The sequence below is a fragment of the Melozone crissalis genome, unplaced genomic scaffold (assembly GCF_028551555.1).
Source record: "Melozone crissalis strain CALT ecotype California unplaced genomic scaffold, PUWL_Pcris_2 ptg000005l_1, whole genome shotgun sequence".
NCBI classification, from domain to species: domain Eukaryota; kingdom Metazoa; phylum Chordata; class Aves; order Passeriformes; family Passerellidae; genus Melozone; species Melozone crissalis.
In genome coordinates this window covers 53,035,024-53,058,235 of record NW_026535783.1, presented here as the reverse complement: position 1 = coordinate 53,058,235, position 23,212 = coordinate 53,035,024, and the positions used below count along the sequence as shown (strand labels likewise).

At 37.4% G+C, this 23,212-nt stretch overlaps 1 protein-coding gene across 1 annotated transcript in view; it reads right to left on the bottom strand.

Moving 5' to 3' along the window:
* Positions 1–13,773, bottom strand: part of TENT2 (terminal nucleotidyltransferase 2) — a 41,441-nt gene extending 27,668 nt beyond the window's left edge. The window contains exons 1-8 of the mRNA XM_054282169.1: positions 13,666–13,773; positions 11,936–12,127; positions 11,181–11,318; positions 9,674–9,929; positions 8,595–8,709; positions 8,370–8,461; positions 7,532–7,598; positions 2,378–2,447 (exon numbers count right to left, since the gene is read on the bottom strand). Coding sequence (XP_054138144.1) covers positions 2,378–2,447; positions 7,532–7,598; positions 8,370–8,461; positions 8,595–8,709; positions 9,674–9,929; positions 11,181–11,318; positions 11,936–12,090 — 893 coding nt within the window. The 5' untranslated portion in view covers positions 12,091–12,127; positions 13,666–13,773. The remainder of the gene's footprint in view (positions 1–2,377; positions 2,448–7,531; positions 7,599–8,369; positions 8,462–8,594; positions 8,710–9,673; positions 9,930–11,180; positions 11,319–11,935; positions 12,128–13,665) is intronic.
* Between the last annotated feature and the right edge of the window lie 9,439 nt (positions 13,774–23,212).

The following is a 23,212-nucleotide window of genomic DNA, read 5'->3' as shown; positions in this document are numbered from 1 at the left end:
GTTATAAAGATGTTATTGTTGTTTTAAATGAAGAATACATGTAGATATAAATTTCGACTTTGGGACAACTTAGGATATCTTTTTTAATTTTTTACCAAATCTTTCTCCACCTACACTTGCAATACATTATTTATTACAGAAAACTTTTGATACCAGGAAGGATTCCCTGGGGTATTAGTTTAGGATGAACTGAGAAAGAGAACTGGAAGAGGTCAGAAGGAAAGATCAAAGGCTTGTCGGGAAGCAGAACCAGCATTAGAATAATTTCCTGGGAAAGACTACCAAAAAAAATATGGCAGGTCTTTAAGTGCAGTTGATCTTCTCTTATTTTTACAGCACTATAAACCCTCAAGTTTAAAGGTTATAAAAGAGAACAAATACAAACTGAATGCTTCCTCATTCACTGAATCAAAGTAAGGGGAAACAGCCATTTTCAGTTATATATGAAATACATACATATTTCAGTTGTTGGTAACACATTAGAATGTTCATCTCCAGATACAGAGATAACACCCATCAAATTCAACCACCTTCCCCCAGCATCTGAAAAAAACTCCTAACAAAAAATCAGCTCTCACAGGAAGCTTGTAATGTTTAGTTTCAATTTTGGCAAAGACAGGCCTAGTGCCCTATGTACAGGATATCCAATAAATTTTTCAAGACCTCTGTGAAAAAATGCATGCATAAGCATTTTTTTGTACATCTTAGTCTACAAAAGACAAGAGACTGCTAAAAGACTAGAAAGAGACAAATGCTTAAATGAAAAGACAAAACATGGTGGTGACAGGTTATGCAAGAGTAAGATAACTGTAAAGACAGAAAACGAAACAAAAATGAACTACAACAAAAAAAAAATCCCAACCCAAAATGATGACATTCACTGTCACTCCATCTTTCACATTGCTTCCAAAAGCAATGTGGAAGATGGAAAATCAGATGGTGAACAATATTGCTGTTTACTCTGCAAAAATATAATGTGCTGCTTCTTGTCTGAGAAGATCACACTTTGATTTAGTGGAAAATAAAGAGTTCTATAAATCTTATCTGTAAGGGATGCAATTATCATGACTTATTTTTTGAAATCAGTGCTTACAAAAAGACTTCAGTCTCCTCACACAATCACTTCTATCTGTTCCATACTAAAGGTCTCTTTTTAAAAAACTTTATTTTCTCAATTTAAATTGGGGAAAAAAACATTCTTGCTATAATCCCATAACTCATTCAATATTTGGACCAGGAATGTGTAATTTCATTTATGTATGAAAACTACCATTGCTATATGTAGCTAATCCAAATAACCCAAATTTTAGCTTGACAAGTACCATACTTCCAGGAAGCATGAAAGAAACAACCTTCTGTACTGTTAGAAGAGAAAGTAAAAAACATTCCAATTTTTAAAAGAAGGTAGGCAATTACACTCAAGTAAATATGGGACTGGGTGTAAATGAAGAAAAAAGTGTAAAGTGAAAACTCCAACAAGTGTGTATAATCTCAGAAGAAACAAAAGCTTAAACTGGTGATATAGTTTAGTTCAAACTGTAAACATGAAAGATTTAGTTTTATCAGGGCAGGAACCTAGCCATGATAAAGTTATACCGTGATAAAAACATGTTGTGATATGATTTCATAGGGAGAGGCGAGAGAAGCATGCTTATTTGTTCTTAAAAGACAGAGACAGGATTACAAAATCTGAAAACTGTATAGACAGGTTAAGAGAGCTACATTGTTCAAAGTCCAATTTGCAAAGAAGGATGAAACTATGCCACTATACGAAACCGATAAATATCAGTGTTACAAAACTAAGCAAATTAACATTACTCAGATTGTCAACATATTTCAGTGTTTGCATGACTTTTTCCTGTCACTTTAATCACACACAATAAGAAAGACATCATTATCTGTCCTAGTGCAATGCACTAAATTATTCTCATGTCTTCATAATGAATATACAATGAATACAAGAAAATATCACCACAAACTAGTTTGTTTCAGTGTTCTTTGTATAGCTCAACAGTTATGTCTGCACAGCAAGCAAAATTATATTTCACAACAGTTTTCTTCCTACCACTGTTTTTCTGTCAAACTATTTGTTAACTTGGAGTCCACTATGTACAAATAACCCACCAGAAATATGTGATACACTGCTTCTAATTCACATCACAGGAACTAAACAGTATCTCAACCATAGGAGGTGATTCAGACCATCAAGGCAATAAGCTGACTGTCACTGCATGCTAGCTCTACAAACTGGTCATAACAACTTACAGCACCACACAAATAAACACATAAAATGGTGGGACTCCTTGTAAGGGCAGTGCACATACAGAATGCTTTCCCATGTCAAAGTCTAAAAGATTAGGCTGAACAGAATACTTGCCTGACTTTATCCCTGAATTTCACTATTGGCACTTTTGCTCTGATCAGCTGAGGTCGCTCAATGTAGCTTGCTGAAAGGGAGGAAAATATGCAATTAAGTTTCATGCAAGATGCAGATCTTAACAGAAGATCCTGCAATAGAATCTAATCGACTGATCTATAGCAAATAGCAGCTTATTAAATTTAGCAGGGTTGTACAAAACTAAGTAACCTTTAGCAACTGTAGCAAAAAAACAACCTATGAAAGCAGGTGGAACACCCCCCACACTAAACATTAGAGAAGAAGTAAATAGAACATAAAGACTGAGGGAAATATATTCCAGAAATTTTAACATAAGGAATGCAGTACTACAATGCTTTCATGGAACAGTACTTGTAATACAAATCCTGAATTGTTATAATTACGATACAAAAATAAAGGAGAAGGCACATATCCAACCAGGATGGGCTAATGATAGGCTCAAAACTTGTTCTGAAAACTGTTCATTTGTATTATAAACAACATACCAAGAAATGCTACTGAAAACATGATAATGCTTTATATCAAAAATGGGGTAAGCTTTATCTGCCTTATGTTTTAATAGTGATAGGACATGCAATAAATCCACACTGATGATGATTATCAGATGATTACCTACACAGTATGCTACCAAATGCACCCTTCACATGCAGCTCCCCAAAGCTATTGCATCAGCCATAATGTCATGAATTCCCTAGATTTCGTGATACCTCAGCCTATATTCAGTAGTTTCCTATAATCCTGAATGAATATTGTGACCAAGAAAGCAACAAAGAAGAAAGAAAGGTAGAGCCTGTAGGTTGTATGGTATGAATTTGGTCAAAAGCTGTGATTTTAGTAATTACTTGTTGCCAAATCTAGGACCACTTGAATTTGTCCATATCCAACATCATATATTTTCCCATTGTTTTTATAAATTACCCTCAGATTAGCATAAATAAGCATGCACAGTACAAGTAATACAGACTAAAAATAACCTTGAATAAAATGATTTTTTCTTTCCCTCCAGAAAAAACAACAAGGTACTTCTATCAGCTGAACAGCCAGCATAATCTCCATTGCTTTTGGATGATAAATTCAGATTTGGTGGAACAAAATCTGTGCAATACTCAATTAAAACAAATCTTTTTTTGAGACTTTCTGAAACTGTTTTGTGGATATGCATGTTCAGACAGATTTGACCTGAGGCAATCTTTTATCTGGATTTTAATGCATCACACAAAAACTAAGCAACACACAGAGTGGCATACAGAATAAAAGACAATCTTACTAATTTACTGATGTTAAAGAGAGAATCTTAAATGAACAAATTCAATTCATCCTCACTGTCTGCTAAATTAACACAAGCATCCTCTCTTTCTAGCTGCACCTTCCGACACATCCAGGCATCTGTCCTCCAGCATCGCAGAATATTTTTAAAGCAAGAGTCTAAAGCATGCAGAGCTCTCTGTCTCCTCTCTATTCACTAACAAATTTATGACAAAGATTCCCAATGCACTAACACATGGTAGGCAATGGTAGACATCTACCTGTATGCCACACCAATTCAACTTTCCTCACTTTGACCCTTCCTAAAGCTCTTCAGAGGTTAACTGAACTCATTCTAGGGACAACACACTTCCAAACACATCCTTGTCTGCAAATGCCTCCCTACACCTGATGGATGCTTGTGTCAAATTAGCTGGCTAAGGAAAAAAGATACATCCCAAAACATAATCCCAATCTGTTTCACAGGGCGGTAGAAACCGAGGAAGAAGACAGAAGAGGTAAGAAAAAGCTAGAAGCAGTAACTTCCTGCCAGTATCCTCTTTCTTGGCTCAGACCAATGATGCTGTTAGCAGAATCTATATTGTACCTTACACATATATACAGGGGAAGAAACAGTCACAAATACAGGGTGTGGAATTCTTGAGGGTGGAGTAAGAGCCTTAGTAAACTGACTATGTGATCACGAAAGCTATGACCAGAGATGCTACACTAAAATACATGAAAAGAAATCTGTACAGCTGCTCCACAGTTTTACGCATGTCTATGGAAAGGTCATGAACACCACTTCAGCTCAGCAAAAAAGAATCTAAGTGGCTTCAAAGAAGACTAAGCATTGCTTCATATATAACTTATTCATGCAGAATTTCAGACTGAAGAGCTTAATTCCCTCTCTTCTTTTACATAATGAAAGATCAAGCAATTGAACAGAATATTAATCCCAAACTTGGTATATGCCAAAAAGATCTTTGACATCCTGGGCACAAAGCCTGGTCTTATTGATTTGGTTATACCACAGAAGGAGAAACACAGAAGTCTGAATCCACATTAATGAAGAATCTAGGAAGGTACAACCCACCACAGGATGAAGTAACTGCTGATTTTTTGGAATTCACTCCATGATCTGCACAGTTCTTCAAAGGCATTCAACTGAGTTCAAACTCCTTTGCTTGCCCCAGCAGTTACACATTCCCACTAGACCACCATTAGGCAGATTCCACTCTGACACCCTAGTCTCAATGCTACTGTACCTCTTTGTAAATCTAAGGGAAAATGAGCTCTTGGCTATTTATGCAGATAGTAAATACTTGTAAACCTAATACTATTATGGTGTTCTTCAAATGAATCCCACATAGATGAATCTGAAGTGGGGAATCAGTCTGACATTAACTCTCAGTGGTTTAGATATACACAAAAACAATGAATAAAATATCAGAAGCTTTTTCCCACTTTTCTCTGTTATTAGACTATTCAAAACCAGAAGACATTTTATTTCAGGTGTTATTCAAGATGCAGAATGACAACACAGAAAAGCTTCTGCTATAAGACTTAGAATCTGATGGACTAAAACTCCTTGCTCAGACTTGTTACCTTTTACAAACCTGAAACAGGCTAGAGTTTATACAAATTTTGAATCCACTTCCTAAACCTCCTAATCTAATAATCACATTCAACTCCATATGAAGGATAAAAGACATGGCACTTCAAGTTCTGAAAACAAAACAAATTGTGAAAGGGACTGATCTAATTTGCACTTGGAATGCTTCTTCATTTATCCATCATAGAATTAAGGTGAAATAAGCACAGAATCACACTTTTACTGTCCTTACATTGGAATGCACAGGAACACTGCAGACAGCAAGAACAGAAAAGGAGATGTTGTAAGAGGCACAGATAGAAAAAACTTCTCCCAAGTTGCTGAACCAAAGTGATCTGGAAAAAGGTTAAAAAAAATCTAAAACTTTACCTATGCCAGCCTCCTTATTTCTTTTTGTCCTTCAACTCTTCCAAAAAAACAGAGCAAGAACTTATTCTAGCATTATATAGCATCTTATATAGCATTTTATATTTTCTCCCTGTTGTTGTTTCTCTTATATCTTGGCACACGCTTTTCTAGCTTTAATGTTTGGCCCACACCATGTTTATTTCCATTCTCTCCTGTGAAGCAACAGTAAGTTTTATGAGTGCTCACACAATTGTTTAAGAACATGCTGCAGTCTCTCTTCTACAAAAGAAATAAAGAAATACTTAACCAATATTGCCAGAGAGGTATTAGCTTAAAATTATAGGGTAGTATCATACATGCTAACAGGGCAGCAAAAATTTGAAAATAATTACCAGAAGCAGCTTCATACATTTTAGGTAGACAGGCTCTCCTTGATTTATAGTAAGCAGTACTGAGAACAAGTAAAACTTCACTGTGTTACCAACATTATTCTCATATTAAATCCAAACCACAGCACTGCATCAGATACTAAGAAGAAATTAACTATCTCACCTGAAACCAGGACATCTCCTGTTTGAGAACAACTTAACCTTGGCATAACTCAGCTATAGCTTGTAAATTAGCTAAATCTAGGTGTAAAGACCCATGTGCCAAAGCCTTTTGGTTTTGAACATTTTTAACCAACCTTTGTCTGTTAGTTCTATTCACATAACATCCACACACAGACACACGACAGACTGCTACAAATAGGAATTAATGCCATAGTGATGTTAAGATTCTGAAGAGATGATGTAAGAGAACTACATACCACAACTAAGGGAGCCTGACAGGAGTGGTAATCTCAGCAGTGCTTTGTACTGTCTTACCTTCCATAGAATATTTTGATTAAATCAAGCTGACCAAATGCACTTGCAAGGTATCAGAGAATTACAAAATCAAAAATGGGCAAAGGCACAAATCACTTGGGGATCACTTGCACATGGCTATCATACCTTCCAATACAGGTAAACAAACCTGATTTTGTCTAAGCCTTTGTCTCAGAACAAGAGCTCTTGAAAAAGACTGCTCATTTAGAAGCTTCCTGAACCCTGAAACCACACCTATGTTATCACTGTACTATCAGAAAGCACTGCACCATAGACAGAGAGAGCTGCACCACAGACAAACCCAGATTAATTTTCAGACTTATGCAAATGTCAATAATCAGCAGTAATAAGCATTAAATATCAGATACCTGTTCAGCAACAGATGTATCAAGTCATTTTTCCGTGGGAGCTGTTAAAATCTGTGCATGCATGCATGCTTCCCAATGAAGAAATTTTCAAGTCTGCATTTAAACTTATGGTTTGTTCCTTTTAACACTGGAGGACTGTTCAAAACATCACTATAAGGACTAGCATCAAAGAATATACCACAATTCTGGGAAGCAAGATGATAAAGTCATTGATACCAGTAAACGTGAGAGTATTTTATGACTCAAAGGAAGATACAAAAGCCTCTTTGGAGTAAAAGGCTTTCACATTTAAGTCAAGATCTACCCATGTGAATTCTTAATCTGAAGAGAGTCTAAACAACGAGCTAAAGAAACTATGAATTGGTATGTTTTATCTGTATGTGCTGGTACTGTCAACATTTATTACTTTCTTCATTAGGCACATAAGTTAATTACTTCTCAAAAGAAAAAAATCAATTCTACACAGTCTACTGTGAGTGACATCTTATTTAACAAATTCTTAGGAGTATTTTTCCCAGGAAGACACTGCAATCTAAGATATTAGCAAGAGTTCACTAACAGAGGTTTCCCAGAAAGAACCCAGATTAGAACCTAGACAAGATGCAATTACATACATTAGTTACAACTGAGCACCAACACTTCTTCCAGAACTGCCAATAATCTTACTACCTCACTTTAGATGGTAACTTACAAAGTTTAGTACTGAAGAGTTTTTGGACAAAGCTGAGTATACGTCTTGCTTCAGTCTTCTGATTCACCTGAAATGTGGTATTAAAATTAATGAAAAATTTCGGTATCTCTTATTTAAATATTCAAAGTAAGCATGCTTTGGTTTTAAAATGAAATTTGTTCTCAGAATAATACATGAACAAGTACACTAACACATTCTACAGCCTACAGACACATTTATAACAGTAAATGCCAGACAGAACAATCCATAATATGCAAAGTGATTAACAGACATTCAAAAATCACAGACCTAGATGAAAACCTAGCCCATTTACACAAAAATGCCCTCTTTTTCCCTTTAAATTATGCTTAAATTCTTTCAAGATTATGGTCTACTTAAATTTCTTTCAGATATCCTTTCTGTTTACCTAATTTCTACTCATAACATTTTTTCTCACTAAAAATGTTTAAGAAACTAAATACATTTTTATGCCTGATCACTAAAATTGGTAGCTATGAATCTAAATAAAAAGAAACTTCACTTATTAGAAATTGTTTCTGCACCTAAAAGAGTTCTCTAAACAGTTTTCTTCATCATTCTAGGCATTCTGCTTCCCTTTTGCTGTATTTTTGCACTTATGAATTGAAGGTAAAGCTTTAAAAATAGGTTTTGTTAGGTTGATAGGGTTTAATTCTTATCTGCGCATTAATGGGCTCAAAGTTTGTGGCTATTATGAGTGCAAAATTATGTTATTAAATCAAAAAGATTTTACCATTTTGTCATTTTGGGATCCAGCCTTTTAACAGCACATACATAAAACCAGACATTGTTTTAACTACGTATGTTTTAAATTACTTACTGGCTCTTCTTTAATCACCAGGCACAAATCACCATCACTAGTACGAGTGCCAAATCCATTTAGTGAGGACCCAACCAAAAAAAGTCTGCTCTCTGTAATAGCAGAGTAACAAAAAATAAACATGATGTGACATATTACACCACAGTTTGAGAGGAACAAAGAATCACAAACTTGAAGAACATGCAAACTGATATAAAGTAATTAGATTCAAAACATACAACATACGTGGAAAAATGAGCTGAATTTCTCTCTGGAGTTCTGTTCTGCAAAGCTCTTTTCTGTCCAAATCAATGGCCTGTTGTCGACATGCTTGAAACAACTCCAAAATCTGTTTACTTAACTGAACACACACATACAAAAAGTAAAGACACAGCTAAGTGAACATTCTTTCTTGTCACAGACGCAATTACATGAAACACAGAAGGTTGGGTTTTTTTAATGCAAAACTCAGCACCATTTCACATGACCAGCTTCACTGTCTAGAGTTTTACTGCACTTGAATTCACAATTAATAGTTCCTTTAAAACATTTCTGCTAAGTTTTTAAATTGAAATTTGTTCCATTTGTTATAAAATAGCAAACCAGAGAAAATAATTTTTGCATCATCAGTATATGCAGTATTTCAGGGAATAAGTAATGAAGGACCTAAGACATTTGCTGCTGACTTCAATGTCAACAGTTTGCCTACCAGTAATAGGGAGAAAAATATCATTAAAAAACCTGATTTCAATTAGCTTTCTTTTTTATCCCATATAAACTTATTAAGAAGTCAGATCTTTGTTGGAAGGAGGTACTGACTGTTTTCCTTTCCCACATTGTTACATTCTATAATCAACAGGCATATTTACACTAAAAAACCCAAAACCCTTCTGTCATGTGTGTGCAGAACAAAAGCAGTTCTAAACTCCATTCCATTCTCTTCTATATTCCAGAACAGCTATGACAGTAACTTTTATACTTTCTTGAAAAGAGGGAGCAAACATCTTCACGGGTCAAATACTGCATCTATTCAGAATGGGCTTCTCTCATATTACTACAGTGGGGTTTTACAAAGAAACAGTACCCTGACTTCCCTGCCACCACATAAATGCTTCAACCCAAGCACAGACAAGGAGGTGATACAGAACAACAGTGGCAGCCACACTTATTGATACTCCTTCTAATGGCAGTTTACCAATACATATCCCATGATACTGTCAAAAACACTGGTAGAAATGTTTGTGGTCTCCTACACTACCTCTAGATTCTCAAAATCACCTCATACTCAAAAGACAGAAGCAAGCACAGGCACAGAAAGCCATTACCTCGTCCTTGGCAACAGGGAGCCTGATTTCTGTAGGATCTGGAAACAAAGTATCTTGCAAAGGAGGGACCCATCCAATTAAACCTGGTGAGCCACTCGCATGCACCACTGGAGACTGAACTGAAACTGATGCTGGGAAGGAGCGTCTACGTTCTTTTGGCAAAGGCACTGCTTGGTTAACTACAGCTGTATCAGAATCGTGTGAATGAATCCGCTGCCGTTTGGCGTCATCTGGAACACTCTGTTGACTTTGTCTCCTAGAGAGAGACACTGTGTAATTCCTCTAGTTCCCAAGCTCCAACTTATGATTAAAAGACAGTTTCTACAAAGTTCAAATACTAACACTTAATGACATAACTACTTCACTAAGCCCAAGTATGCTACAGAACAGGTGTGCCCATCCTAGGTACTATGTGAAACAACCCTGGAATGGGAAAAGAGAACATAAAAAAGGAGAAATAAAGCAACCCGAGAACTGGATTGATGCAATTCTTTAAGGCAAGCGTCTGCACTTAACCAACTGAAACCCAAATGACAAGTTTGTTTAAGCTGACTACAAATCTCCCAACATAGCATAGCTTGTCATAGAACAGACTGCTCAAGAGGAAAAAATGCATGCAGCATAAAACCAGGAGCTTCCTTAGTCCATGGGATAATTACATAGTCAGCTATAACTTAATAGCTTGTATTTGACTGTGCTTATTTTTTCATGTTAGATTTGGTAGCGAAATAGCATTCAGGAGATAGTACTGAAGACACACTACAGAGAACCTCCTTCCAATCAGCTGATTCCGACAATTACTAGAAACATGTATCGACTAGTGTACCTGAACTAATAAAGAGAACTGGCTTTTTCTAAAGCATTAAAAGATAATTAAACTCTACATTTATGTAAAATTTCCCTTTCTGTGGTAACTAAAATAACAAAGGTAGTAATGTAAATTCAAGTTAATAAAAAAAAAACCTACAAAAACTAGTTTTCCATAAAATCCTCTTTAAAAAAAAGAACTTAACACATGCTTGAATTTAACACCTTGTGCCTTGTGTTTGAAAAATAATATATCACATAGTTAAGAAAATTAGGAAAAACATGTAATGCGTTATCAAGAAAACATGACAATTCCCATAAAACATTGAGGGTGCACTCTTATTTTTAACTTGACAAATTAACAATAAAAGAACATTCATAGACACAAAGCAGCTTAAAGTCAAACCCATACAGACCACAATTCACTGCAGTATTACAATAAATCACTTAAATCACTCCTGCAAGGCTACAGATGGTGGAAGAGAAAACTAGGTACAGGAAGCCACTTCTGAGTACTAAGATTCTCAAACAGGTACAATGCTTTAAAGCGCCAATACATGGCCTGTTTCCATCAAAAAGAAAAAAGTATTCAGTATTGCAATTTCTAACATAACTCAAACTGCCTAAGAAATTGATACCAGAAGAGCTTCACAATGGGTACATTACAACCAATATTGGTCACATACGTAAAAGAACTTACTTTCTTCCTTGAAATGACGTCAGGGCATCTGGTGTAGACACTGGACTAACACTTCCATAAGTCACTGGTTGCAGTGTAACAGCTGGAGTAGCAGCTGGAGTAGTTTCAACATTCCCACTCAAAAGAGCTCTAGAAAGACTACAGTCCAAAACAGTCATTCATAAGATAACCAAGATACTTTTTATGGATTGGTAGTTGTTAACTGAATACTAAATTCTACAAGTCCTGTCACTTGGGTATTTTTTAGAAGGAATACATCTTTCTTTTCTATTCAACATGAAGATATATTTGAGTTTATAATATGTACTTCATTAAAAACAGGAAATGTTCATTCTTGACAGCATATGTGTAAGATGGAGTAGGCAAACAAATTCACATAAGGAACTTTTAAATTCAAAAGCCTAAACAATACTACAGTGTCTTCAAATACAAACCCAAGAATAAACATTTCCTCCTCTTCTCATCTCCTCCCTGCTCTCCTTAATAAACAAATACAATTGAAGATCTTCAAAACTGAGCTGTGGATTAACAACTCTAATCAGTGCCATTACATCTCATGCATTATGCATCACAGGCAAGCATATAGATTTGCAGGTCCATAAGAGAAATTATACAGCTCTTTTTTATATGCATGACATCTTAACATTTTGTGAAGTTCAGGGCAGTTCAATGTTACAAACAGTGAAAACTATCCTCCACAAAGAGAAATATTTCTTTTAGACCCAACCCCTTCTACCAAACCTTACTGTACTTACACTGCACTGTGAAGATGAAACGGAGGAATGACAATTTGCTGGTGAGACACAAAAGTAGGAGGCATATTTAGAGGAAGTTTAGTGAAGAAAGTACTCTGTTGTTGATATTTTGGAGGAAAGGGTGGACGACCCAAGTTGGAAGAATTTGGGAACATGCTCCTTTCTACTTGAAGTGAACATGTATCCTTTTATCTAAAAAAAAAAAAAAGAAGAAAATAAATTGAAATTAAGCAAAAAGAAATATCAGTTACCTTTTAAGCTCTTTGGTTTAAAAATTCAAGTAAGCTAGAATATACTTCCAGGAATTGCTGAAGAGAATGGTGATCACAGGATTTACTGTCATTATAAGACACTAAACAAAAATGCTGCACACTCTCAAGTTATTGCTTACTTTATTTATGTTTAAAAGTGAATTTTTACATGACCCCCTCAATTTTAATTAAAAAAAAAAAAATTACACGTCACAAGATGTAACAGTATTCATCTCAGGGAAAAGTACCATGCAACTGTGGAATTTGTTTCATATTTCAAACAGGTTCACAATATATGGAAAGAAATCCTTGAGTACATCATAAGAGCATGAAGATTCAGCTAATCATGAACTACAAGTTATGTCATGAACTTTAGTACTTTTTCACAACACAACGCAAAAAAGCAGACAAATGATAACCTCAATTGCAACTAATCTAATCATGCTTTATCATACATATGTAGTACTATTTTACTGAAGAGACCGTCACAGAAAAAGATAGGTTTACTATCTTTTCAACTCAAAACTGATTCTGGTACAACTTCCCAGATAATTCTGACTGCCACTGTGGACAGCATTAGGACAAAGCATAAGAAAATTAAGAATGAGGAGTTTATATGGTTAGGTTTGGCTTTGCTCCTTATTTCCTGTGATAACAATCCACACTAGTGAATAGTAAAAACCTGCACTAGCTCTTGCTGCACTAGCTCTAAGAGAAAGCTATTAGAGTTGTTCCTTTTTTTTTTTCCCATCTGATGGGGTGGGTGAAGGGAAGCAGTATGCATTATGGAAGTTACTACTTGGATGTTCACTTTCAGTTCTGCTGAAGAAATGACATCATGTTGCATAACAAGTAAGTCACTTGACATTTAGTCTGGATGAGTATCTGCTGTCCAAACCTTTCCATTTCTAGCAGACAGAACAATTGTTAACATGCCCCATTCCCCTCTGAGCAGACCAGGCACTCTCCACAGCACACCATAGAAATAAGCAGTTTAGGGATACAATTAGCTAGTATCAGATGGATGAACGAGAATTCGAGAGTTAGGCGCAGAAGAAACACATGTTCAGTTTAGCCTTTGAAGCCGTAAACACCAAGAAGACAAGCAATAGAGGAGTTACCTTCCCCAACTCAAAACAATGCAGCAACACCGCTTTCTCACAACAGCGACAACGACCTTTACCCTGGCCGCCAGCACGGGTTACCTCGCCAGGACTTGCCAGGCTCTCCTTAACAAGCTTCACAACTTGCATTCCAGGTACCTTTGTCCCTTTGGGCAGCGTTTCCAAACAAGCAGGTATTTCCCACAGAGCCCCATGAGTGAACCGCGCAGGTAAGTCCGTGCGCACGGAAACCCGCCAGCTCCCAGCCCCCATGCCGGGAGAGGTGTCCGGGCCCGCCGCCACCCCTGGGGCCAGAGCCCGGCACCCCGACGCCGCTCCCTGCCGCGTCCCAGCGGGACCCCCACAGGACACTCACGTAGGGCCTGAGCGGAGGCAGGTGGGGCGGGCCTGCGGGTATCACTGCGCGGGGCGAGCAGCGAAGAGCAGTTCTCGCAGGGGAGCACCGTCCCGTCCCTCGGATGCAGAGACGCCGCAGGAAGGGCCGGCACGCGGCAGGAAGGGCCGGGATGCGGCAGGAAGGGCCGGGATGCGGCAGGAAGCGCCCGCTCCGTCAGTTCCTGCGCCCCTTCGCGGCCTCCTCCCGGCGCGCACGCCCCCTAGCGGCCCGGCGGGACGCATGCGCGGGGCGGCGCCGTGAGGGACGGGTGGGAGGCGGCGGCGAGAGTCGGAGCGCACCGCTGGCAGCCGGTCCGGCCGGGCCCGAGAGGGACACCACAGTGCAGCTGGTTTGCTTTCTACAATTACTGGCGGGCTATTACTGAGCTACTGTTCAGAAGCGTGCCCAAACTATTATATTTGGCTAAATACTAGGATTTGGGCAACGTGGATTATAGGCATGCTAGGATTAATCTGGAGTCACAAACATATTGAAATGCTTGCTCCCTGAAGAATGTCAGAAGCGAAATCATAGAATCATGGAAACATCAATGTTGGAAGAGACTTTTAAGATACCTGCAGTCCATCAACCGTCCATCCAGCACTACCAACTAATCCCTAAACTAGTAAACTATCACCCAGCACCATATCCAAACACCTCAAGGACATCTCAAAGTGACTCAATTACATCCTTAGGCAATCTATTCCAATGCTTAACCACCCTAGTAATAGAGAAAAAATAATTAATATGTAATCTGAATGTTCCCTGGTTCAATTTAAGGCCATTTCCTCTAGTCCTGCAGGCACCACAGGAGAGACCAGCTTCCCCCTGGCACCTTCCTTTCAGCAATAAGGTACCCCCTGATGCTACTCTTCTTAAGACTAAACAAACCCAGCTCCCTCAGCTGTTCCTCCTATGACACATTTTCTAGTCCTTTCACCAGCCTTGTTGGCCTTCACTGGACACACTCCAGCACGTCAATGTCCTCTTTAATGTGATTCCTTCTTGAAAATTACACTTAACATAAGTGAGCTCTTGGCATGAGCAGGTACTGAAACAGTGAGTTTATGCATGCGTAGACACACTGTTGAAGCTCCCGTGTTTAAGAGGAAAGGGGTAAGTTGAAAGCTTGCTCAGCTTCAAAATTCTTACCTGAGGGCTTGCTCAGATGAGAGCAGGCCACTGCTGGAGTTGTTATGGTTTAAGGTTCTGGCTACTCAGAGAAAGGCTTAACAGATAAGAAAGCGACAAAACACAGGGGCCTAGTGAAGTGCAGATGGACAAGCAAGGGAAAGTTTGGGCCGTGAGACGACTTTATTTTCTTGGCTATGACATGGGATCTTCGTATAAGGATCTGTTTATGATTAGCATTGCATTTATTTAGAGACAAATCTAGTGGCATACTTTGAATGAAGATGTAAAGCAAAGCTCATCCACAAAGAAATTTCCCGTAAGAAATTTTTCTTCTGGTGAGCGGACTAGGGCTGCTTGGGAGCATGGGATGAGACACAGCTGGACAGTGACCCAAAATGACCAAAGGGATATTCCAGACCATGTGACATCATGCCCAGTATATAAACTGGGAGGAACAAGGAAGAAGAGGGGGCATTTGGAATTATACTGTTTGTCTTCCTGAGTAACCATGACTTGTGATGGAGTCCAGTTGTCCTGGCTGAACACCTGCCTGTCCATGGGAAGCAGCGAATAAATTCCTTATTTTGCTATGCTTGCATGCACAGCTTTTGCTTTTTCTATTAAACTGTCTGTATCTCAAGCCATGTTTTCTAACTTTCACCCTTCTGATTCTGTCACAGATCCTGCTAGTGGAGAAGTGAGGAAATGGCTGTGTAGTGCTGGTTGCGAGACGGGATTAAACGATGACAATCTTTCTGTGCTGTTTGTTTGGAATCAAGACTTAACTTTCTACTTCCTGCTCAAGACAGAAATGTTGTGTCTTAACTGTTAGAAGTCTGTGATACAACTCCTTATAGCTGCAGTTCTCCACCTGCCGCATTCAAACGGTGTTCTCCGGATCATTTGACTGCTTTTGTCATCATAATCTAGCCATTAACCAAAACATGTCGTGCTCCTCCTAGGTTTGTCACGTTTGCCATGGGGTCTGTGATAAATCTAACCTAACATAATCAATATACTCAGCAGCAGTGTTTAGAGCAGGGCGTTAAAAATCAACATCTTTTTATACAGCAAAAACAAAAAAGAGAAAGGAAAGAAAATAAAAAAAAATATTTAGGAATGCCTTTACTGATTGAAGTAACTTGTGTTGCTATGTATTTTCCTGGTTTCCTTTCCTCTGCTCCTTGGCATAAGGCACCCTGATTTTGTGTGTTGCATTAATTGAGATACTAAATAACCTTTTTTTTTTTTGGCACAGACTGTTAACTCAAGGATTTTTCCCCATGTCTTGCCTGCATTCACTTGTCAACCTAGCTGCACATTTCAGTGAGGCACCTGAAATAACCTGACATTTTACAAATTGCCAACAGCCTTCTGAGACAAATCTCTGTGCTTTGATGTGCTGAGAGCTGTTCTATTTTTTCAATGTGTGCTGTCTTTCTTCCTGACCCTGACTGTGATCTCAGACAGTTTACAGATATTCTTCTGTTAGAAAAGACATGTAAAGCCTTACTTCTAGTTTTAGTCAGGAATCAGACTGCTGGTCTACAGATACTCAACTGAACAACTATGCAATAAAGAACTGGGGAACTTGCACTAGTGATTCCAACAGATTCCCTCAAATAGAATGGCTGTAGGACTAGTCTTGTGTTCCTGCCTCAAAAGATGCTTGCATTAGAATAAAAATGGTATATTTATTGTAAAAGAACTGTTTGTAAAACTAATTTATTTGAACAACAGCCACGAAACTGAGCGATCAATGGAGGAAATTTGTGATCTGTAATAGAAGCAGAGTCTAAAGTCAGCCTCTATAAACTACAAACTATACTTAGTTCTGATATGCAGGAAAGAGAGTGGTTTCCAGAAGTAATTGACAAAGAGATCTCTAATGAGCCATCTGCAATCTCTGTCTTAGAATGAAAACTATTATGCAACATAAAAATCCTTATTTAGTTATTTTTTTGCAATTTTCTCAAGCTTTTGGAGCTGAAGTGCTCCAGCTAATTAGTCTCTGAAGGTAAATAGTGATGGAAAGTTTGATCAAAGCATCTCAATTGTCAGTAGCTCAAGAGGGAAAAAATGAAGAACAAAAGTCAATTCCTCTATGGAAACCTTTGTTTAATCTTTGAAAAGTCTACAGACTTTTCTTTGCCTCTTAGTACCTCAGAAGGCCTATGGGAGTTTGGACAGGTGTGTGGTTAGAATGTGCTTTACCATAGCAAACAGCCTTATTAAAGGGCACCTATACTACTGCACTCATTAACAGTGATGAAAAACATGTATTTGTATATTCTGCCCCTACTTACTTATTTAACTTGAAACTTTTTTTGTTTTTTAGTTTCAAAACCACCTGTATTATGTGATCATTTATGATGTTTCTAGTGTCTGGGACCAGGTCAGAAGTAATGAAACTTGTATCAACACGGAGCTTCATTCTAAGTATCCTTTTTTCATATTTGGTACTGAGACCAAACATAGCACATATATTAAAATAAAAAATGTAGCTACAATGAAATAAATGGTATAACAGGGATTAATACAGTGCAGGATCCACTGTGAAGATTGAAGCTTCTTAGTCATGATACCCATATGCAATGCTTTAAATTTCATTTAGAAATCAGGATATTCTGGGATTGAAGCCAAGCCAGACAGTAAGGTTTAAAACAAATTTTATGTACCAGGGAAAAAGCAGCTTTCCCCAGGAAAACAATACAAGATTTTAATAATAATACAAAGAACATAAATTAGATGTCCATTAGAAAACAATATTAAAAAGGTATAAAGGCATGTAAAGTAAGATTCGAAAGTTTAGCAAGTAAATACTGAATGAAAAATTAATAATTAATTACACAAATGCAGTATTTTTCCCCACTGTGCAACATTCTTGTTCTGTTGTTCAACCTTCAGCCAGATTCAGTGATGCTTATGAATGCCCTTATATGATTTTTTTCAGTGCTTTTAAAGTATTTATTACATACAGTGTGCTAATTTTATATGCATATAGGTATCACATAATATACAGTACAGGATTTATTAAATGTAGTTAATATCATAGGCCTCACATGAAATGCCTCACATGAAAATGTGAGGTAACTTTTCAAACATGTCAGTTGAATGTGTGAATTCCAACTTTGAATTGTAAAATCCAGACAAAATCCAGATTTGATAAACGTATAATGATTTATAGCAAAATATGTACTTACAGTTACCTTCATTTGGTGTGTCTACATATGAATTTTCTCTGTATCTTCTTCAGATGAGTATTTTGTAGTGCACTGTTTAGATTAGTATTTAAAATGTACTATATGCGTTTGATGAGAGGTAAGGTGTTGTGATACATGGTTGATACTCTGCTTTGGTTAGATTAATGAGTAATTGCTAGTAATTTTATTACTTCAGTCTTTGTTTCTGTAAATTTTGTAATTACACTCCTGTAAATACAAATGTTTTAAAGGAAGATCTAGGTTTTCCTAAATTTTAATCTTTTCTTTCTTTCATGAAGAGAGACATGTCTTAAAACACAGGGTCATGAATTTCAAATGTAAACAGTGGATAAAGCAAATTTATTCTGCACAACTGTAGAAAACTGGGTTTTTTTCCAGTTTTGTATTAGCCCATTGTACCCTTAGGAGGATATTCATGTTCCTCATGCCCTAAACTAGTCAGTTAAGTTTTTGAAGGACATGCCTGATATGCCAGTTTCTGAGGGTTAAGATTTTAGTAAGAATTTTACTGTAGACAAATAGTAGATAATCAGCTGTTGCCCAGTTTTTATAAGTAGTTGAGAGAAATTGATTTAAGGTTAATGGATCTGTAGGCAATATCCATAAACTTATCTTCATGCGTATAGTAACATCTCCAAACTGCCAGACAGACAGATACAAATTTTTTTCTCTACTGAATTATACATTTAATAAAGTCAGTATTATATCTATTTTATATTTGTTTAAAAATTGATAAATTTAAGCATGCACTTAGGATTTTTGAGTTCTCCATTAGCATACTGGGACTTGAAAAAATTGTGAAGGTTCTGCTGTGGATTAGTACATAAAATATAGCTTCCTACCTGTGTTCTGTTTTCCTAACATCTTCTGAATGTAATGCCAGAGGCTGAGGAGGCTAAAAGAGCTAACTGTTGGTGGCCAACATAAATTCTCTTGTATTATATTTCTTTACTATGTCTTTCAGGTTTTTACTTCGGGTTTTGGTTGCTTACTTGTTTGTGGAAAATGCACCTGAATGCCCAGTTTTATTTGATTCATGAGCTTGTTTCATGTTTAAGAACTAAATTTCATCATTTGGCTGTAAATGATGACAGCATTTTATAGAAAAAAACCCTTATATAATGGTTTTGTTGTCAAAGATATGTACCTATCAACTAAGAAATTCCTTAATTTTAATCTTACCCCTAGAGAGCAGATTGTTAATGTTATTAATATTCTGAGTATTACATGTCTACTTGCACAAACACTATTCTATAATTTGCCAAATTTCAAATACATTTGGCAGCAAAGCAGTTTGGGTCAGGTTGGGAGGAACCACAGTGGGTCATGTGGACCAACCTCCCTGCTCCAGCAGGGTTGTCCCAGGACACGTTTCACAGGATTGTATCCGGACAGTTCTTGAGTATTTCCAGTGAGGGAGACTCCACACCCTCTCTGGGCAATCTGTTCCAGTGCATGGTTACCTGCACAGTTCAGAAGTTCTTCCTCATGTCCAGGTGGAATTTCCTGTGCATCAGTGTCTGCCCACTGCCTCTTGTTTTATTGCTTAGCACCACTGTGAAAAGCCTGAATCAACTGTCTTGACATCCTTCAGATACTTATAGACATAGATGAATGAGTAACATTTTCCTGTACCATAAAATCTTTGAAATAAAATATACTAGTGTTTAGGAGTTTTACTCAAGAAATCAGAATATTTTTGTTAACAAAAATAAGGATTGCCTTAAACTTTGCAATATGATGCAAATAGATGTTTCCTTCAAAACTTTTCTATGAAGCCCTATAATAGGAATAACTGAAGACAGTTTTTAATAACCATTTAAGTAAAGCGTCCTATAAAGAGCTGGTCCTATGTGCTTTGTCTCTGAAAATGAAGTCCTTATCTCTCAAGCCAATATAATTTGTGTTACTAGGAAGCCATAAAAGTTGACACTTGTGTTAAAATCCAGGTAGCCAAGAGACGGACACATATATTTTTGCCATACACACTTCATGAAACAAGTTACAAAAGTCTAAGCAAAAGTTAGAAGTTCAAAATTGGAACAATTTTAAACAGTAATCCACAGTGCTGCTTATATTCACTATCACCACCACCAATTTTCCAGGTGTACTTGATAATGTTTTTTCATGAGTTATAATTAAAATAAAATATTTTTCTAATTTTTTATTTGCAGGCATATTCCTTCTCATCTTCAGTTTTTATATGGTATTTTTCAGGCCAGATAGTTCTTCAACCAGTGTCACAGAGGCAATGAAACAGAGATCCAAAGTGAAGCTGCCATCACCTTATCTATGAAGAGGCTACCACATATCCATAATACATTACATCAACTTAAGGCAAGTTCAGTCTTTGTTGTGCACTATGTGTTAGTGCAGTTTCTTCTGAATAATTTATAGTTGTTACTGTGCAAACTGGGTTAGTATTAGGAGTCCTAGAAATGTCAGGTTTCAGAATAACCTTTCTATTGGTGAAAGTATTCAATGTGAAATACTATATTAAAGGAAGAGTGAAGCTGAGCTTTTGAAATCAGTAAAGGCAGGAAATGCAGAGTTAAGGTTGCCATGGAAGCCTTAACTCTACACCTTTAGGTAAGTAGTGTACTATGGTTTTAATTACTTCCCCTTCATCCAACTCTATATAAGTGGCTTTTAAAATTTGAATTCTAATTACACTGAGTGCTACTTAAAATGCATATTAATGGTACTGGCTACTCAGCAAACATCAAAATCAGATGTTAACTGTGGCTGACTCTATCTGTCAATCTCATGTTAAAGTGACTGTATGATGTGTATCTAGAAAATAGCATCATGGCTAACTTTTGGCCAAGGAACTAAAATGCACATTTTCTGAGTTAGAATTGCACACTATGGCCATCACATTTCAAAATAATATCACATGAAAAGCAAAATCTTAGAACACACAAGTAATCTGCAAGAGGTAAACTGAAAGCAGTAACTTCAGTATAGTTCAATTTAACCAGTAAAATGGTACACTTCTTCAACAAGGTGTGAAAATAAAAGAAAAAAGTTTGTGATTTGCAAATGTGTCTTCTTCCCTGCAGCAGCTCACGTTCTACTTCACAGGACAGAGCTCTTGCTCCTTCTCCTCCAGTTTCCTCCCCAGCAACTTGGTGAGGAGTTTCAAGCCTCTGCAAAGCTTGAGTTTGGCTACAAGCCTGCATATTCTCTTGCCCAATTCAGAATTCATGCATCTGGCAGATAAAGGGGCAGATTTGTGAAGCGAAGTTGTGTCTTCTTTTAATTGGCTATTCTCAAATGATATGCAAGGAATGCAGAGATTTTGAACATTAGGAACCTCAAGGCTTAAAAATGCTTTCCCCCACTCTCTCAGTACTCACATGTAAAAACCACAGCGATTATTTTCCAATATTCTAAAAATCTTCAGCTGAAACTGCAAAAACAAAACTTAGTGTTGTCTCTAGGCAAACTTGGTGTAAAAAGACAGAAATGACAAGTTGACCTAATCAGTCTAGTGGCATAAACTGTGCCTTCTGTATAGTCAGAAAAAGCACTGGAGGAAAAGCAGCCATTGATAAAACTAAGTAAGAAATAAAAGCATTAGTCAGGGATCAGTATCTTTTAAAAATTCCAGTAGGGGTGTACTGCCACAGAGCTGTGTAGGAGATGTGCAATACATTTCTGGTGGCAAGACAATGAAATGTTGGAAGTGGGTGCTGGAAAATTAGCATTCAGTGGCAACAGCACAGAGTTAGAAATATTGGACCATAAGGCATCTCAGGGAATTATGTCATATAGTTGCTTTCAAAATCAAATCTAGTCTTAGTTTGAGAGTACCACATTTACTTGAATATAAGGCAACACTTATGTTTCTTCATCTATTCCAGGAGAAAAAACAGTGGCTGTGAAATTGGTCCAGAATCCCTCCAGGCCCACCTGATGTAACAGTGAAGTTTATTCTAGACTGATAAAAATGCAGACAAAAACCTTGTGCTCAGGGAAGAGAATGACATTTACTCTCCTCCCCTCTTTTCTCCACTTATATATTAAATGCAGATCCTGCAAGGAAAAATGATGGAGAAGTGATCCCACTCACTGAAAGAATCATGTGTGTGGGGAGGGAAATCATTATTAGACAGGAGAAAAGAGGGCAAGAAGAAGATATAAATGAGTAGGAGAAGGAAGGAGACACTAAATAGCAGCAATGGATGAGAAGGCAGGCAAGTGTGAGGTCCTGGCTCCCTCACCTTCAACGAGCATAAGCATCCTTGGTTTCCTTAGGAATTGCAGAATTTAAACTCACCTGGTATTGAACAAACAGTACAAACAGAACAAAATAGCTGCTATAAGGGGGTGGTAGTACCTCAGCCCTGACCCATGGAGGAAGTAATACCTGCAGGCTGTGAGCTGCTATAGGAAAGATGTCTGTGTCCTTAGTTACCTCTATCTTTTCCCAGGTGGGGTCAGAGATGGCTGCCATCGGTGATTACTTTTCAGTCATTTCTGCTTTTGTACCCAATCCCTGTTTAGGAAGGCTACTCCTGAAGGTATGAGCTTCTTGAAGAGCAAGAACCTTTGGAGTAGCAGAAAAAAAACATTTATGGAAGGCTTACACTTGTTAATTCTTTTGCCATTTAATAGCTCTTTTTGCTCCCTTGCTTGTATTAACCTCACCCAAAATATTTGGAGAACATAAAAATATCTCATATTGAATTTTATTTTCATAAAGCAAACATGCCAATTTTTAGTTTTCTATTCTCACGTAATTGCTCTGAGGTTCCCTAAACAACCCTTTAACAGTTTCTGGGTTTGCTGCAAGTAGAATTTTTTTGTTTTGAGTGTGTCAACTAGACCTGAACAAACAATTGCAGTTCAAATATTTTCACTGTGTAATATCATTTAGAGATTCCCCTGTCTTTTCCGTAGGAATGGTAGCTCATAGCCAGTGTGCAGTCAAGTGGTACAGATCTGGTTTTGCGTGGAGAAAAAACAGGTTCCATGCAAAGTTATGCAAAATACAGACCTTTGTAGTGCTTCTTGATGTTCCATCTCTGTACTTCTGCTGTTCCACGACTTGGAGCAGTGGCCAAGTTGATACACAGCAGGCTTGAGATTCAGACAGCACAGCCATCTGGGTTTTTTTCCCATCTACAGGTATCCCACTGAGAGACTCCAAGTAGCATTCGTTT